This window comes from Atractosteus spatula, chromosome 16, assembly GCF_055471065.1.
Source record: "Atractosteus spatula isolate fAtrSpa1 chromosome 16, fAtrSpa1.hap1, whole genome shotgun sequence".
In the NCBI taxonomy this organism is placed as follows: domain Eukaryota; kingdom Metazoa; phylum Chordata; class Actinopteri; order Semionotiformes; family Lepisosteidae; genus Atractosteus; species Atractosteus spatula.
The window spans coordinates 1,171,293-1,189,452 of NC_142721.1; the positions used below are offsets into that span (position 1 = coordinate 1,171,293).

Sequence of the window (18,160 nt, forward strand, 5' to 3'; positions counted from 1 at the left end):
CACTGGTTCTTAAAACGCCTGCCCTGCCTCCCTCTGGTTTTTGCTCCGCCCGAGCTCTTAGCTAGTGCCGCCTTTAAGTCAAAAGCCTTACCGGGTTATATCTCTTCAGCCAGTTTCCCGGCTCTGCGTTCCACAGATGCTGTGACTGCAGTTGTGTCCATAGCACATAAGGAGATCTAGCAGACAAGAACGCAACCCATTCATCCATACATCATCCGTTTGGATATTAAGTGGGTCCTCTGTTTTTGTCTTCCTTAACAGTTCTCAGCAGGAAGAGGAATTACGTTATATCCAGTCCTCATACTACAAAAAAAAAATGATTCTTCCCGTGTCCTGCAGAGAGGTTCGGTTATTAAACATCCCGCACTCCTGGGGAAAGGCACGTGAAGAACTCGGAAAGTATTTGAGGGTCGATACCACTTATTAACCCTAAAATCTTACCAGCTGGAAACAACTTGTCCCAAAAGGCGGCTACAGATAAATTAGCCTGAATGATTAAAAGCTCCGTTGAAAAAAAAAACGGGACACCGGGTCCTCCACACACAGGCTGAAATCCGATGATGCAGAGGACCGGTAATTACAAGATATTAAACCCGGAATTGTAAAGATTCAATCCGAGTACAGGTAGTCCCTCCCAACTCACCAGTTGTATTTTAAATTCTTTGCACTGATGCCTTTCTAAGTAATTAGACTTATGTTTATTTTGTTGCTGTAACAACGTAGTATGATTTATTTTGTCTTTCTGGACACTTTCTGGGCATTCTGTCGAAACTGAAATCCTTTTTGAGAGGCATTACGAAAAGCAAATAGTTTTGAAAACCACTGTGTTCGCCCATCCTGTGTTGGAAAGTGTCTAGCTGCCGGGTTCTACTCCAGAAACACTGAAACACGAAGCTCACAGCAGAAGTACACCATAAACGGGACATCAGGCCATCGCTGGGTACGCAAACAGACGAGCTCATGTTGAGTTGAGACCAGATGTCTTTGGGACAGAGTCTTTATTATCCCCAAGGGGCAATTTCTTTTACAGCGGCAGACATGTAAAGCAAACACAAAAACAATACACATAAACGCATGCATGCACAAAAAACCATCTGTTGAGCAAGGTCATGACAGATTATGAACAGATGAAGATAACACCTTCTATGACGAATCACAACACTAAAACAACTAACTGTAAAGCATAATGCTATAAATCCAATGAATAGCGCGGCCGTGGTAAAATAATAACTGTAAAATAAACTCTCTAATAAAATGAACATTTTGTTTCTTATGTTTCATTGAACATCAAACGATTGAAATAAAGGAGAAACAGTGTCCAGAAAAGTGAGCCAAAAATAACAGAACAATATGTTGCCAGAGACCATCGCAAATCTGAGCACAACAAGCTAATACTGTTACATATATCAGTTGTGCTCTAATAATATGAACATCCACAGTTTGCATGATGCTCCCTACACGTCAGGTCCTGTGTACTTACGTCACACACCGGGGAGTTTTGCGCGTGGCTCCGTCTGGAAGGCAATTGGTCCGTTGTCACACCGGTAGCTCCCAGCTGACTGCGCATGCGTACGCGTGCTCACCCGTATGTTGACGTCGCACGAAAAGCCCGAACCGAGCGCGCGGGAGCCCCGCGTCTGCGCGTTGTGAGTCTTGCGAGTCTTCCCCATCTTCCCTGGCCGAGTCGCTCTTGTTGGGAAGTGAGCAGTCTCGCTATTGCCCGGGCGGCCGTTGGTCCTCAGCGCCGAGTTCTGGAACCTTCCTGCGCAGGGAGCGCTCGGCCACACGGGCCGCTCGTCCGGAGAAAGCGTGCCGCAGGCCGAGGCCGGGATCGGGCAACAGGCATAGCAGGGCTTTGCGCCTCTATACCCACGCTCATGGCGGTGACGGTGGAGGAGCTGTATCGTAACTATGGGATCCTGGCGGACGCCAAGGACAGCGTCGCCCAGGTAAGGGAGCTGAGGCCCGGGGCGCGGAGTGGGCCCGGAGGCGGCCTCGCCGCTCCCGCCGGCTGTGCGCTGCAGGGCCCGTCCGCGGCGCCGAGGCGAGAGCAGGCCACCGCGGAGCCTGCCTCCCGTGTCGGTGTTGTGGGAGAGGAAGACGCCAGCGGGGGCGGAGGAGGCCGGGGCCGCTGTCTGTGGCTGCGGCGGCTGTGCGGTCCGGGCCGCCGGTGTGCGGCTTGCCCAGCAGGCCGGTGCACGGAGAGAGAGAAACTAGGGCCGTCTTGCTCCGAACTAGGGCCGATGAGAGTCGCCCCTCACTGTTTCTAGTACCACAACACTAGATGGGTTATTGTGCTGGTATTTTGATATGTTTTTAATCAACCCCCTTTTTTTTCTTTTGTACGAGTGTTGGGTATACAGTACAAGTCCCAGCTTACATTAGGGCAGAAAGGAAGTAGCCAAATACAGAATCTTAAGTGTTGATAATATTTCTGGCTTACGTGATTCAACGTTTCGGTTCAGCCAGTTCAATTCAGTGTCTGGTAGCGTGACTCTGGGACGTTAAATGCTGTGGTTTTCAAGAAGGTCATGCCCCTTTGTTCTTAAGCGCAGTTATTGATGTTACGTTAAAAAAATATTTATCCAGGTTAAGGTTTTCATTTGCATATGAACAAAATTGTAGGATTGAATGCCTCCCAGTTAAGTAAGTTCACGGTTTTCATAGCCTGTCGTGGTTAATCTTTCTTCCCATCTCTCAGAACAAAATAATTGTTCTGTGCTGTGAAGATGGCAGCTCAGTTGTTTCGTAGCTGAAGTAGATAGGAGGTTCATATAGCAAAAACGTTAAAAATACTTTGTAAGTTGTAATCTAATTTTCACTTCTGCCTGGTGCAGTTTTAAAGCTCGAGATTGCAAATCGTGTCCTTTGCCTGAGTCTGGTCATGTGGTCATCTTGAAGGCCGTTTTCTTGGGCCCTTCTTGGAGAATAAAATCAATGTGTTTAAATTTAACGTGCTCGCTGGCTTACTGCTGCTGTACATGAGTGCTTAGTATTGTTGATAGTTCTGCAAAGCTAGGTCTTGGCAAGTAAGTTTGCTGTAATGTGACTCCAAAGGCTGTAACAAGCAACCATTGCAGCTTCATAGCCAGAAGTGGGATTGGGAATGGATTTCACAGTGTCTGCTTTAGGACCTGGGGTGCTGTCTGTGTGGAGTTTGTATGTTCTCCCTGTGCTCGCGTGGGTTTCCTCCCACAGTCCAAAGACATGCTGGTGGGTTAATTGGCCCTGGTGTGAGTGTGTGTGTTGGTGTCTGTGTGTGGACTGGCGTCCCATCCAGGGTGTACCCTGCCTTGAACCAGTTTCTTGCAAGGATAGACTCCGGTTTCCCCATGACTTTGAATTGGAAGGAGTGGTTGAAGAATGGATGGGATGCTCACCCACGGTACATGCTGTATGGTTTGTGACGTCTGTGTAGTAACAAGCTCCTCTCCCCGCAGCACAAGGATGCGTACCAGGTGATCTTGGACGGGGTGAAGGGAGGCCCGAAGGAGAAGCGCCTGGCCGCGCAGTTTATTCCCAAGTTCTTCAAGAGCTTCCCCGAGCTGGCGGATGCTGCCATCAACGCGCAGCTCGACCTCTGCGAGGACGAGGATGTCTCGGTAAGAACAGTAAAACAAGCTGCAGCTCGGCATGCCCTTTTGTTCCAGAGGCTCGCACAAGTGCTTTTTTGCAGATTGATTTTTAAAATACTGGGGTGATTGAGGTAAATGGTACCCTCGCTTGTGACGTGCAATTCATTTCAGTTTCTCTTTCTCTTTCCTGTCTAGATCCGGCGACAGGCCATCAAAGAGCTCCCTCAGTTCGCTGCTGGAGAGAATCTCCCCAGGGTTGCAGACATATTAACACAGCTCTTACAGACAGGTACACATCCAGAGCAGCTTTCAGTTCCACCCGCGCCTTGGTCCCTGTCAGTGCCACAGTCCCATACAAAAGACGGCTTTATCGTTTTGTCTTGAAATTTGTTTTTGTACACCATTTTCCTTTATATTCCCCCTCTTAATTGTGCAGTGTGTTAAATTTAACCATTGGCTAGCAACGTTGCACTTAGTGCACACTCTCTTGGTTTGAGTAAACTCGACTGGCCAATATATTGATTAACTAGGAGAGGATTTGAATAGTCAAGCAAGTCTTTCTTTTCATCTCCAGTGTTAACTAGTAATTTATTGGTTTGAATGATTATTTTTTGCATTTTCTGTCAACAGATGACTCTGCAGAGTTTAACCTGGTAAACAATGCACTGCTGTCCATATTCAAGATGGATGCCAGAGGTAGGATTACGTAATTCACTAGATCGACTTATTCTTTTGTACTCACCCCTTTAATGGTGGAATGGCGGCATCTTACAGGACGTGGACTTTGGGATTAAAAACCGCTGCTAACTAATACTATAGTCTCTTCCTTAAATCACTTTTCTTCATCATGTTAATCAGAATTTAGAGCAGTTGTTAAAGTCTGGGCCGTGTGTTTGAGGGACTGGTCCTTGACATCAACATAAAAATACAAGGAACATTCTTTATCTTTCACCTTTATGGTCTGTTTCTTTTGGTTCCAGTCCTTCACGTGAACGTCCAGAGCTATTTCATTTCTTTTATTTTTGTGTCAGTCTCTTATCTCTGCCACTTTGTCCCTGTAGGGACACTGGGAGGCTTGTTCACTCAGATCCTGCAAGGGGAAGACATCGTCAGAGAGAGGGCCATCAAGTTCCTCTCCACCAAACTGAAGACTCTGCCAGAAGAGGTGCTGACCAAGGAAGTGGAGGATTACATCTTCACTGAGTCCAAGAGGGTAAGAGTAGGGCCACATGCCTTTCAGTAATCTGATTAAATAACGGGAGCAATAATTGAACTAGATTAGACAGTGCATCTCAGACTCTGAACCATTATAGGAATTAGATTTCAGCATACTGCTTCCTTTTAAGTACTTTTCTATATGTAGACATCCTTGATGGCATCATTCTTATAATTACACAGTTTAAAATTAAAATCTTGACATATGTCCTGCGGAGTTTATAATGAATATTATTTTGTTTCTCCTTGTCAAGATTCATGAAATTCTAGAAACGCTTGGTTACATTTTTTGAGTTTCTCACATTACAATATTTAACTCCTGAAAATTTATGCTTTCGTCTTTTATAACATTCTTCAGTGGGCTTTTTTCCTCCTAACATTATGGCTTGTGTGTCAATATTTACTGTTGTAAGTGGCAAAAGCATGTAGGATAGTGGAGCTGTTGCTGTTGAGATGTTTGTGTGTGGTGAGAACTGAGACTTTCTAACTTATAGCCTTAGTTGTGTTGTAGTGGATTTGTTTCCACAAAAAGAAGGATAGGGCTCACCTGCTAGTACAAGGACTTCAGTTCGCCTTCAGTGCATGAAATTTAAAATTCAGCTGCCCCATCCTGCAAAATTTATTTTTCAGCCCAGTTCTATCCTGGTGACCCTTGTTAACAGGTAATCGAATCCTCTGAGGTTAAATCGGTAAATGTTGACACCTTACCATACTGCGGATTCGGTGTAGTCGTCTTGGCATCTTCGATGTGTTCTGCGTCTTCTTACGTGTTCCCTTTGTGCTGCAGGTGCTGGAGGACGTGACGGGGGAGGAGTTCGTCCTGCTGATGAAGATCCTCTCGGGCCTGAAGAGCTTGCAGACGGTGAGCGGGCGTCAGCAGCTGGTGGAGCTGGTAGCGGAGCAGGCGTACCTGGAGCAGCACCTGAACCCTGCTGATGCCGACAGCGTGGACCGCCTGCTGCAGTGCACGCGCCAGGCTGTGCCCCTCTTCTCTGTGAGTTGCCCAGTCAGGCTCTGAATAGTTCACACAAGGCTTCCTTTTTATTTTTTCTGCAATGGGATTATGAGATTTCTGCTTACTATTTTTTTTCATATTTTTTTAAATGTCTCGTGACATGTCTCAGGCTATTTATTGGCAAATTTAACATTTCAAAAATAAATTGTATATTTTATAGCCATGGTGGTGCAGTGGTTAGCACTGCTGCCTTGCAGGGCTTGGGCCCTGGGTAGCTACCTGCGTGGATATTGTATGTTCATCACATGTTCGTGTGGGTTTCCCCTGAACGCTCCAGTATTGCTCCCACAGTCCAAAACCTTTCTAGTAGGTTAAATGGTTGTTGGGGAACATTGGTGCTGGTGTGTGTGTGTGAGTGCATGTGTGTGTGTGTGCCCTGCAGTGGACTGGTCCAGGGTGCACCCTGCCATATGCCTGTTGCTTGCTGGGATAGACTTCAGCTCCCCTGCAGTCCTGAATTGAAAGAAGTGATTATAAACTGGATGGATGAAAAAACACCATTATTTTATATAAAAACATTTTTCCCCTCTTGGTTCTCTCTGCCAGTGTCTCATTACTGGTCACGTTAATCTGACTAATTTTACACAGGAAATAATTCCAATTTGTTCATTGTTTTCTATCTTAGAAAAATGTACATTCCACAAGGTTTGTGACCTACTTCTGTGAGCATGTCATGTCCAATCTCAGCACGCTGACCAGTCCTGTGGCTGAACTGGACATTCAGTTGGAGGTTAGTATCTGCAGCCTAATACTGAAATGAAAGGTTTTGAATTTTTTTCCAATACAAAGCTGAAGTAGTTTGGATTTTTTTCTCAGTTGTTTTCTGACAAGAATATCACTTCTGAACACTAAAATTAGTTGGGCCTAATACTGTAAAGTATGTCAAGACCAAGTATGATGGACAGCGTAGGTAATGTGTTAAGATGAATGATCCCATCCAGAGTAATTTCAACTATTTCAATAAACTGAATCTTGTTTTGAACTGCAGGAAAATATTTACAACAGTTTATTACATTATTTTAAAGGGTGCCTAATTTAAAGTTTAACTTTACTATGTCATGAGAGTTGGCCAATCTATTGTAGCATTGTTAGGCAGAAATGCTATGATCCCTTCTAGCCTGCTGGAGTAGTCTGTTGATTCAGTTGGTCTGTGTAGCAGCAGGTTTCAACAAAAAAAGTTCCACCCCAACAACAGCACTCAGGTCAAATTGGGGCCTAGATTTACTGTTGTGCTCAGAATATCTCCTTATTGCTATTCCTATTCCAAATGAAGATTAATAGAAATACTTTTAACAGCCTTAAAGTGATTGTGTACTACAGAAGAACAAGGTGATCTGCAAAGTCTCCTTTATATGTAAAACGTTGTTTAAGATTGTTTAGGTTAAATATTAGACAATTATCATTATTAGTATTTTGAAATGTTTAAATGCTTAAATACAAGTTTCTGGTGTAGTTCCTAAACTTGAGCCGAAGACAGACTCATGTGGTAAGCACTGCTGTCTGACCTGTGGTTATGACCATGGGCTGTGGTCGGATTTACCCACTGGTTAATCCCAGAGCAGTGCTCGTCCACTTTGGGAGTATTTGGTCTGTACCAACGACAGTGACGCGTATGAATTACAGTGGTTGTGTTCTGTATGCAAGAGCCTTTTGCACCTGAAATGATTATCTGACAGATAAGTTGTGGCTGCACTTCTTTTTACAGAAATAAGTTTTAGAGATCTGTTATGCTATTACTCAATAAAATAAATTATATATCCTTGCTGCTTCTCAGAGAAGCAAACCCACTGCATGAAACTTGAAACGGATCACCCCAGTGTGGTTTGTAACTTGCAATCCTTTCATTGGTTTTATGTTTTGGTTTGAGTTGTTCAAGGTTCATATCTATAGAGAACTGATCCTACTTGTGACTGCAAATTGAGGCTTTCCATTGAAAAGTGCATAGAGATGGTTTAAAAAGAATACAAGGTAATTGCATTACACAAGGTGTAATGAGAAATTATCAAAAGTTGAAGTTAACACAATTTCACATTCCCAGTGATTTGCACAAAGGCATGTAACACTTTCTGGATTTGTTGTTTGAACCAGAAACATGCAAACCATGGGAGATGGCACTTAATAGGTGATGCTGTTTGCTTTTTCTCTGTAGGTTCTGAAGTTGTTGGCAGAGATGAGCCCTTTCTGTGGGGATATGGATAAATTGGAAGCCAATTTATCCATGCTCTTTGAAAAACTTCTGGTAAGATGGATTCATTTTTTTTCCCCTGGCGTACATCACAATATAACATTTACTGTATATCATATGGAGAGCTGAGTTTTAAATAGTTGAACAGGATGTGAACTTTGCATTTTGGTGAGGACGTCCTGTTGCATGTGTTTGATTTTTTGTGCCTGTTATTCTGGCTTATAACATTTGTAATTAAAAATGTTTCAAAATCATTGGCTTGGTATAATAATCACGAATTCCTGGCAGTGTTACTCTGGAAGCGGTGCAGGAGGTTTTGGTGGTTGTTGTAGGTGATTAACCCTGCCTTGTGATTTTGTGTTATTTTTGTCAGGAATACATGCCTTTACCCCCAGAGGAGGCAGAGAATGGGGAAAACTCAGGCAACGAGGAGCCCAAGCTTCAGTTCAGCTATGTGGAGTGCCTTCTCTATAGCTTCCATCAGCTGGGCAAGAAACTTCCTGACTTTCTAACTGACAAAGTCAATGCAGAAAGACTTAAAGACTTCAAAATCAGGTACATGATTGAAAGGATCTGCAGTTGTTTTATAGCTTTAGCCATGTGAGATTAGATATATATATAAGCATACTGAGACTGGCTTTGTAGTTTGTAGTCATTGTAGTCATCACAGTTTCAAATCCTGCAATAAAGCACATGAAAATCCACTTTTGCACCCAGTACTTGATTACAGTCAACTAACAATTACTGTTAACATTTTACATACCAAGTCCTTTGGGTACAACTGTAAATATGGGGAGTAGCTAGTTTTGTGAAAAAATGGAGAGATCATTTAGAGTCGGGAGAGCTTTCCTGTGATGGAAGCTAATTTGCAGTAGAGTGTCAATTTCTTTTTCATGTTATTTTAGCTTAATGCCTCTACCTGTTCCACTCCACAGACTGCAGTACTTTGCTCGGGGGCTGCAGGTCTATATCAGACAATTAAGAGTTGCTTTGCAAGGGAAAACGGGGGATGCCCTGAAGACAGAGGAGGTAAGTCTTAGTTACAGCACCTTCAGGGTCATTGTAATCAATACTGTGGATTAATGGTTCTTAGTGGTGATTATGATTTAATGATTTGAAGGTGCTTATAAGAATTTCAAAGGCTTTGAAACACTTGAAAATATAATAAACACCATTCTGATTAATTGATTAAATCCACGCTTTAAAGATTTATATTTTGTACATTGATTTGAATACATAATACTCCTCAGAATAGCCTGTAGTTTCTACGTCTGAATGAAGTACCCTTGCTTTTCCTGCTGTAAAATTTATTGGCTTGTTTAAATTTTTAATTTCAAAGAAAATACTGGTGTTTTAATCTAAAGGGGTTGTTAGTGCTTAACTATGTAAAATCTGATTACTAGCCTTTTAAAATATCACAGCACAAATGCATCAATTAGTTCTCAGAAAATGTTTTAATGATCAGCCAGCTTTTTTCAAAAATTAAAAATCTTTGGCAACAGCCACATTCATGAGAACAAAAATGGCTAATGAATCTACAGCTATCATTTTAATGGAAATGTGTAACAATCTCATCAGACAAAATAGTTTTTTATTGTGGTGCTTTTTTAAAAGTATCAGTTTGCAAAATAAAAAATGTTAGCATCAAAAAAGTACTAATCAATAACATGGAAATCTTTTTGTTTTTACCTATGCATCTTTAAACATGCTTGAATTGAAATGTTTCTCATTACTAATTTATTTATTTTCAGAATAAAATAAAAGTAGTGGCCTTGAAGATCACTAACAACATCAATGTTTTAATAAAGGTAAGCTTATATGGAAGATCTTCTAAGAAGCCATCAGGGAAGACTGATGCTATTGACTGATACTCTGAATGCTGGGATTGTTTTAAGTTTCATTCCAAGAAATTCACAACATGAATACAGAAGCCAGTAGAAAGTGGTTTAAAAATTGTTGACGGTCATAAAACCCAAGTTCATGGTGGCACATCTGACCAATAGGTAACATGTAAATGTTAAATGGGCAAAGGACCAAATACAGCACCATGTGGAACACTTTGAATCAGTCCTGTGTTAATGATCATTACCTCTTTATTTCTTCAGACAAAGTAGTTTAATCATTTAGTGACTTAAAGACCAAAAAGCTGAATGTTTGTGTTTTCTGTTCATTTAATATCCATAGGACCTTTTCCATAACCCTCCCTCATACAAGAGCACAGTGACACTATCGTGGAAACCAGTTCAGAAAGTAGAGGCTGCAGGGTAAGGAAATGTAGTTGCTTTGATTTTTGTGCATCTGTAAATTTTAACTTTTTATGGTTGTGAAATTAATAAACCTATTACACATCAGTGTTCTAATTAAGGATCTAACAATCCATAACTGTGATACCAGAAGTCCACAGCTGAGTTTCAGTCTATCTTAAAAATGGGATTGCAAGACTTAATGTAAAGGGTGATACTAGGAGTTACATTAAAGAGCTTTCAATTTTTTTCTTCAGTCTCAAACGTACCACTAGTGATGATACGACTTCCAGCACCCCCTCAAAGAAGCCGTCCCCCTTGCCCAAGAGGGACTCCCGCCAGATATATAATCCGCCAAGTGGCAAGTACAGTGGCAACATTGGAAACTTCTCTTACGGTGAGTGGTGATGAAATGGGTATCTTGCACTTTGTTCATCCCATCTTTTACAAGACAACGTACCATAGGTTTTTCATTTTAATTGCCTGCGCTTCTGTGAGTGAAGTGGTCATGCTCAGCTTGCCAGAGCACTGCCAGGTGAGCTGCCACTAGTCGGACAGGACCTCTTAGCAGAACAGCAACTGTCTTGATCTACAAGGCATCTGCAGGCTCGCAGTAACATGAGGGTGAGCTGATCATGTCATGCACTGTGGAACAATGGCTCTGAAGAGGGGGCTTGTCAGAGGAGCATTTCTTACCGATGCAGTAGTGAAAGAATACAGTAGCTGTGAGTTACATTCAACATCCACCTAATCTGGAAACAATGAATGAATCCAAGTTTAAGCACTGGAGTTAATTCAATCTTTAACAACATGGTTTCATTGGTCTGAAAGGTCTTAAGCCAGACCTGCAGAGCAGTGTGGTGATGTGCTTGTGTGCTGGGTTCCAGAGCAGCGAGGAGGATTCAGAGGAGGCAGAGGCAGAGGCTGGGGAGGCCGAGGGAATCGGAGCCGAGGGAGGATCTACTAACGGGAGATCTGTGGAGCACGCCAGTCAAGACACAGTGACGCCTGCTCAGAGCACCTGGGAGGGCACCTTTTATACCAATGCATCTGTCTTTATACACTGTCTGGAACATGATGATCTCACCTGTTATTTTTCTAATCGTCCATAAGCAATGAGACATTTTGGTTTCTGACCCTTAAGGAATCCAAGGTTCTGATTTATTTTTTTCTATAAACTTTTTCAATCCGTTCACATTCAGGAAGACTGTACCAGGACGCCTGTTTATTGAACATGCTTCTATGGAACAAAAGCCTTTTGTCAGGCTCCAGTGCAAGGTTGTTTGACTCCCAGTGAACAGTTTTATGTTTTTTAAAGTAGTTACTAAGAGGCCTACCCTGTGTTTTTATTTGATTTTATACAGCTTTTTTTACATGAAAGGTTTGTATGGAGCAATGATGGAATTAACTGTTTTTGCATATCTGAACAGCAGTAGTTTCCAAACATCAGGAAAAGGACTCGCCATTAACTTTAACCCCCCCCTTTTGTTTTTAATTTGCTGGACGAAGTGTGCATGAGAACACCAGGATAATGGGTGGTAGAATAGATGGCTTTGGCCTCATGAAGAAAAAAGATCAGTTTAGTAATATCTTGTGAATGTTGCATTTTATAACTTCATTAGTTGTTCATTCATGCCTTGCCTATGTAAGGGTTAAAAAAGACCAAGAGGGCACTCATTTCTTTATTCTGGTACATTTCTGAAGACCAGGGCAAAGATAATTGGTAATGTATAGACTATTTTGAAGGCAACAGTACTTAAATATTTTAGCAATAGGCTTTTAAAGCTTTGTTGCCAGTGGAGTTTTGGAAAGTTGATTCTGGCAAGTTTTGGTGTAAGAAAAAAATGCTTTAAAACTTTGCATGATTTTTGTATTGGCTTTTCTGTTACCGTAAGTGGTATTTAAAATGTTTTTCAATTAAAACGATGAAATTTACACCAAGCAAGTGTGTTTGCATTTATGTTTAGGTTTGTAAATGTTAGCAATGTAACTTTATTTATCTTGTTTACCATTTGTCTAATTTGAATGTTTTTGATAGAAGGAGAATTCCATATTGCTATTTAACTTTTCCTACTTGAAAATATTCTGTGTGGTTCTGCAATATTTTGTTTAATCATTCAGAATTAAAGAAAGTCTTGCCATTCTATAGAAGTTTCTAGATTTCTACATTTACATATTTGTGAAGCATTTTCATAAAATTAATTTACACTTACACATAATGGTTATTTCCTTGTCAAAGTTCTGTTGCTTCCAACTAAATTTGGGAATTATGTCCCTGACTTCAGTTGAATCAGGTAACCAAATGTGTTTGAAGATTGGTCAGCTCAATAAAGTGGTAATTTCTGCAAAGGTTCTTTAAAGGTTTTTTTCAAATTAAATATGAATTAATACTTCCATTCCTGATTCTTAAGACGAATGCCAAGTTCAGAAATGCCGGATGCCCTCCAAATGTGTAATAGATTGTGGTGTGATTATGATGGACATCAATTTTATAGATTTTCTATGGTGACTTGACATGTCTTCTAACCATGTTAAGGATCCCCGACCAAGAAATATTAAAAGGCTGAAGGGAACATTTTCACAGGAACTTTTAGCGCACAGATGATACATTTAGCCACTGTTTGATTATAGTCAATTGTTGGTTATAATGTGCTAGAATAAACTTCAGAACAGTGTTTACACACCCTGCAGTTGAAACGGTCACATTCTCTTATTTCTCACACAATATGGCATTGAGCTCTCTTGGCAAGAGGAAAGGAAATTTAGCATTTCTGGAAAAGATTTGTTAAATTTACAGCACAGCACATACGTCAGTGTTTTGTATGAGTCTTGCTTGTTCAGAAGCATGTAAAAGAAGGACTGTTACATGTTTGTTCTTTACGTACGCAGTGTTCTTCTAGTCTCTGGTCTAACTGGTGGAGATAAATGAAAACTGCTGAGGTCAAAGCTGTGATTTTGTATTATTGATGAGAAACAGGTGAATTCTGCTGTCATAGTTAATGTACAAGGTCCTTGTGAGGTTTTGTGAACTTTTCAATCTGTCATTAAAACTGTCCTATGAATCTGTGAATTTTGGTACCAGTACAAAGGGCACTGCAGAAAGCACTACACTGGCTCAGTGTGAACATAATTTGTGTGCATGGTTATCCAGAGTCATGAAACAGCTGCATGTAGCCGTTCAGTGTTCACAGTTTTCTATTGGGGGCATTTTCCCTAATCCAGTTTAAATGTGTACAGGTTTTATAATGCATGTTTGAGTCCACCACATAAGCATACAGTCTTGGAGATAGTTTAGTGGTAGTGATATTTGCTTGACCTTACATTATGTACACCAATATTTAGATGTAAGTAATGAAAGTGAAATGTCAAAATTAAATATTTTTAACAGCAATAAGTGTCCTTTCTGGTTGTAAGTATTTTATAGAGAGGTATATTGATAAGGCATATTGAAATATCGCCTAGACTTGGTTTCAAGTTAGTATAGCTCTGGGGTGTATAATGTTCAGAGGTTACATTGTGGACCCTGATTTTGAAAGGTGTAGAGCTAACATGGCCCTGTAGGTAAAATGCTTAAGTTTTTCCATGGAGTGACCTTTGCTGTAGTTTGCCCACAGGAAAAGTAGGGGCTTAGTTTTTTAAAATATTGCTGTTTATCCGTGTTCACACTACTTACGTCTAAATAATCGGTTATTCTAGATAGGTTAAAATAGCAAATGTTATTTACATTTAATAAATGTAGTCATAAATATTTAAAACAGTCATACAGTATGAACATTTCAGTGTTCCAAAATCACAGCAATTCCAAATGCAACAAAAAAGCTTCTGCAAATATTTAAAAATGTATGGATAAAGTCAAGGACAAAGCATTAGATTTCCTGTAGTTCACGTTTTAATGCCTAGCATTAAAATCAAATTTAGTATACACACGCGGAACTATTTCCGTGCATGTTACAATAAAAAGAGGAATACGCTAGAGAAAACGTGATCAGAAATGTAAGACTCAAGGGTTAAAGGAAAATCCAAGAATGTATTTCATTTCAAATTTGAATGGTCAGGGTTGATTGAAAGGTTGGGAGAAAAAAAAGCAAACTCCCGAGTAGGTAATCACTTTGAAGTCGCACCTGCACATAACATTTGCCCCTTTCCAATATGGCGGCATCCTTTGCGCCGCACGCGGAAACACCCTCTTCCACTCCGGTGCTTCCGCTTCCCGTGGCTCGTGCTAGCGAGCGGAGAAGAAAAATGGCGGAGTACCAATGGAGAGGAATGGAGCCCCGGCTCTGTTCCAGCAACCCGAGGAGGGTCACCGTTTTGGGCTGGGTTTGTTTCTTCCTGACTGCCACCTTTGCAGAGCCCGGCGGTGCTACCACCCACTGGATCGTGACAGAAGACGGCAAGATTCAGCAGCAGGTAAATCCGAGGCCTGTTTTGCGTACCGAGAAGCCGAGGCAGGGAGAGTTCTCCAGAAGGAGGATTCCCCGGGACAGGGTCCCGTGTCACACCTGCACAGCTCTCCGGGAGGGATCGGTAGCGGAGATCACGCAGAGCGTGAGAGGCACAATACTGGGCCTTGTGCTTGGATTGGTCCGCCCGTAGCAATGGATCTTCCAGCGTGCAGTCTAGTCTCAGTCTCCTTCCCGCAGGTCGGGGCTGTTTACATAGTGTCGCGCAGTGCTTCCCTTTAAATGACAGGAGGGGGTCGGCGGCTGATTTGCTGGGCTTGTTTGCTTGTCTTCGCATCATTTAGCGGCGAGTTGTCAGCTGCGAGAGCCCTTCGTGCTTCCTTAATTCCCTTGAGCCAGGCGGTTTATTGTTGCTGTCTTATTTTCAAACACTTTGTCCGTTCAAAATGTTTCGGTTGGCGTACGGTCCCCTGCCTGCCTGCCTGCCTGCCACGATGCGTGGGACGGGAGGGGAGTGTCGGTGTGTTCCCGTCGCTTCAGTGTCTGGCTTGCGGTGACTGAAACGTTTTGTGCATCGAAAGTGTCTGTCTGGAACGTTATGACATGTAAAATAAGTATTTTGAGTCAATATGGCGTGGCCATCCTGAAGCTGACTTGATGAAAAAAGTCTTTCAATTAAACGTCAGTTCACTTGCCCGGCGTTTTGCAGGTGCATGAAGACGGATACGATATAGGTAAGCTTTTGCTGTCTTATTGATTTATAATTCTCGTGAATTCCTGTTTTTCCCCCTAATGTTACTCTGACTTCATGCTGGTCCATCTAGAGTCATGCTCAGAAGCACAGTGCGCTCTGAACGGGCTGGCTGTCCACCACGGGCTTAGTTTAGAGAGACCCATTAACTTAGCCGACAGATCTCTGGGAAATGGGACCCCAGTGTGACATCCAGAGGGGAACGTCTTCAGCTTGAAAGGAATCTAATTTATTAACTTAACACATGACATTTACTAGGAATAAATACATGATTAATCTTCTAACATAACTGTCTGGTTAATGTAGAAAGTGCTAAATCTACATGGATTTGTAGAATCTGGAGACCTTCCAAAGTCCACCTGGAACTTTACCACGTAATCGGCAACTTTAATTGCTATGAGCAGGAATGAACTGAATGGACTCCTCTTGTTTGTAACCTGCAATGTACTTGGGTAATGGGGCACAAAAGAGCTTTGTGCTTCACAGACTGCCCTTCAGCACCAGGATTGCAGATGTCTGCTGAAAGCAGTAGGGTTTCTACTGTGTTCTGGGCTGCTTTATTCTAGTTGGTTCCTTTCAGATCTAGAATGTGGTATCTTTGTTTTAAGTCCAGTAATATTGAGACGTCAGTAGCTCCAGTGAAGATCTTTATTTAGTTCTGCCAGCTCTCAAAATCTTAGCAGCTGTTGTCTGATTTGCAGGTGGATTCCCCTTTGAACTTGAAACACCCACACGACCTGGTGATTTTCATGCGACAGGAAACTAGAGTCAACTACCTCAAGGAGTTAGAGGTAAGTGAACTGAGGCATCTTATTCTGTCACGGGGCAAATGAAAATGTAGATCTACTGTGCTAGATGTGCAGCCCCAGCATTTACAAAATCTTGTGGTTTGGCTTTTGTTTAGCATGTGCTGTTTTGAAAGCTTCTTTTTCTGCCTCTATAGAAACAGCTGGTGGCCCAGAAGATCCACATAGAGGAGAATGAGGACCGGGACACGGGGCTGGAGCAGAGGCATTACAAGGAGGACACAGACTGCATCACTGCCAAGGTCCCTCTAGGAGACCTGGACCTGTACGATGGCACCTTCATCTCCCTGGAGAGCAAAGGCATCAGGTAGTTCCCCTGTCCAAGAGCGCACCTGTGCACTGACAAACACTCTGGATTTTCCACCTGACCTGCCCATTGACACAGAGGGCTACAGCTGTGATGTATGGAAGGTTGTCTACAAGAGTGGAACTTGCAAAACTCTCTTTTAAGACGTGTAATTCCACTTGCTTAGACTGTGAGCTGTTACAGTATGAAACCATCCAGATGGGTATGCGTTCTGTTGTGTCATAATATTCTATTGCTATTGGTTGTTGTTATTTGTTCTTTAGTCATTATGACCTCTTGTTCTTGGCAGCCCTGAAGACTATGTAGATCCCAGGTCAGCACTACCTCCTGATCTAGAGAAACCAGACTGTACAAAGATTCTGGAGCTTCCCTACAGTGTGCATGCCTTTCAGCACCTGCGGGTGAGTATACAGTATATGACCTTGTCCTGTCCCTGCACTTTCTCAGCCCTGTAAAAAGGCCCTAGCTTGCTCACTCATCTGCAGACTGATTCTTGGTGTCAACACTGGTGATGTGCTTTCTCTCAGTTGACCCATTCATCTGTTTTCGAACTGCTTCATGCAATTCAGGGTTGTGAGGGAGCTGGAGCCTTCCCCAGCAAGCAACAGGCACAAGGCAGGACAGACACAAACACACACTTACACCAGCGCCAGTCTGCCCAGGAGCCAATTAACCTGGCAGTTCAGTTTGTCAGTGTTTGTCTGGCCCTGTTGAAGGGCAGCCTTTGAGAATCGGTTCTGCCGACTGGCGGGATCTTGTGTGTGGTAATGTCCAGTGTGGTTAATCATGCAGTCTGCTATGAGTCTGGACCTGTCTCCAAGTCGAAGGGTGCAAGAGATATGTGCAGCATGGTCTTCTGGTTTCAGGATAATGCTTCTGGCCTTCTCACTTGCTGCAGACAACGGCCATGTGGTGGCCTTTTTGTGGCCGTAAAGCAGATGTCTTCCCCTCCAGATTCATGCCTGCATCTCAGCTCTGCTTTTGTGTTTAGTCTTCCGGCTGGGAACCAGTGCCCACCTCTTCAGAGCTAGTGCCCAGTCCTGGTAAGGTGGGCCTATGAAGCATTTCCCTCTTGTAAAGGAAATCCAGAGGCAGGAACAGTGTTAAGATTGCTTGCCTTCCCCTCCGCAGGGCGTGCAGGAGAGGGTGAACCTCACCTCCCCACTCCTTTCCAAGGAGGACCCCATCTTCAGCTCTCTGTCCCGGAAGCTGGGGAGGAGCATGGAGGAAGTGGGCCACCGGATCCACGAGGCTCTGCTGCGGGTGAGACTGCCCTGCTGACTGACGGTGCCCTGGCCACACTCACTGGGATCGTGACAGCTGCTCATGCTGTAACCGCACCATCTCAGTCGGGTCCTTTAGGTTTTTCATATCCCTTCCCTTCAACAAAGGTCTTTTTTCAGGCTTTCTGAGCGCCACAAATACAGCCTTTGTGCCCCTGTGCCAAGTCAGCCTGCGCTGTGTTATCTAGGTGACTTCAAGGTGGACAATAGCGCAATTAATTTGACCTGATCTGGACGGCTCGATGCACTTTTGAAATATGAAAAGTGTAATGTGAGCATACTCGTGTTCGGCTTAGCATGCAGTTTCTGGAGGTTTGTCCTACGTGCTAGGGGGGGACATCTAAAGCTTTGCAGTCTGTTTCTGTGGTCCTGTCCAC

General features: G+C 42.8%; 2 protein-coding genes across 5 annotated transcripts in view; both read left to right on the plus strand.

The window, feature by feature from the left end:
• The first annotated feature begins 1,565 nt into the window (after positions 1-1,565).
• On the plus strand, positions 1,566-12,174 carry api5 (apoptosis inhibitor 5). Its single transcript, XM_088934746.1, has 14 exons — positions 1,566-1,949; positions 3,441-3,602; positions 3,771-3,864; positions 4,206-4,271; positions 4,637-4,788; positions 5,578-5,784; positions 6,431-6,535; positions 7,955-8,044; positions 8,364-8,545; positions 8,926-9,019; positions 9,742-9,798; positions 10,175-10,254; positions 10,491-10,630; positions 11,121-12,174. The coding sequence occupies exons 1-14, from the start codon at positions 1,566-1,568 to the stop codon at positions 11,198-11,200; spliced, it is 1,893 nt and encodes a 630-aa protein (XP_088790872.1). The 3' UTR covers positions 11,201-12,174.
• Positions 12,175-14,468: 2,294 nt separating this feature from the next.
• The window catches only part of ttc17 (tetratricopeptide repeat domain 17), a 31,102-nt gene continuing 27,410 nt past the window's right edge, over positions 14,469-18,160 (plus strand). For 3 of the 4 annotated variants that reach the window (XM_088934940.1, XM_088934937.1, XM_088934938.1), the window contains exons 1-5: positions 14,470-14,643; positions 16,089-16,178; positions 16,331-16,500; positions 16,790-16,901; positions 17,632-17,763. In XM_088934940.1, coding sequence (XP_088791066.1) covers positions 14,476-14,643; positions 16,089-16,178; positions 16,331-16,500; positions 16,790-16,901; positions 17,632-17,763 — 672 coding nt within the window. In that variant the 5' untranslated portion in view covers positions 14,470-14,475. Of the gene's footprint in view, positions 14,644-16,088; positions 16,179-16,330; positions 16,501-16,789; positions 16,902-17,631; positions 17,764-18,160 lie in introns of all 4 variants that reach the window. The other variant, XM_088934939.1, reaches the window with a different exon arrangement.

Bases quoted from the DNA above. Each gene is read 5' to 3' on its own strand.
- api5 (XM_088934746.1), top strand. From the start codon at position 1,566: ATGCGTACGCGTGCTCACCCGTATGTTGACGTCGCACGAAAAGCCCGA. The intron at 1,950-3,440 runs GTAAGGGAGCTG...CTCTCCCCGCAG, and splicing joins CCAAGGACAGCGTCGCCCAG to CACAAGGATGCGTACCAGGT. The intron at 3,865-4,205 runs GTACACATCCAG...TTCTGTCAACAG, and splicing joins AACACAGCTCTTACAGACAG to ATGACTCTGCAGAGTTTAAC.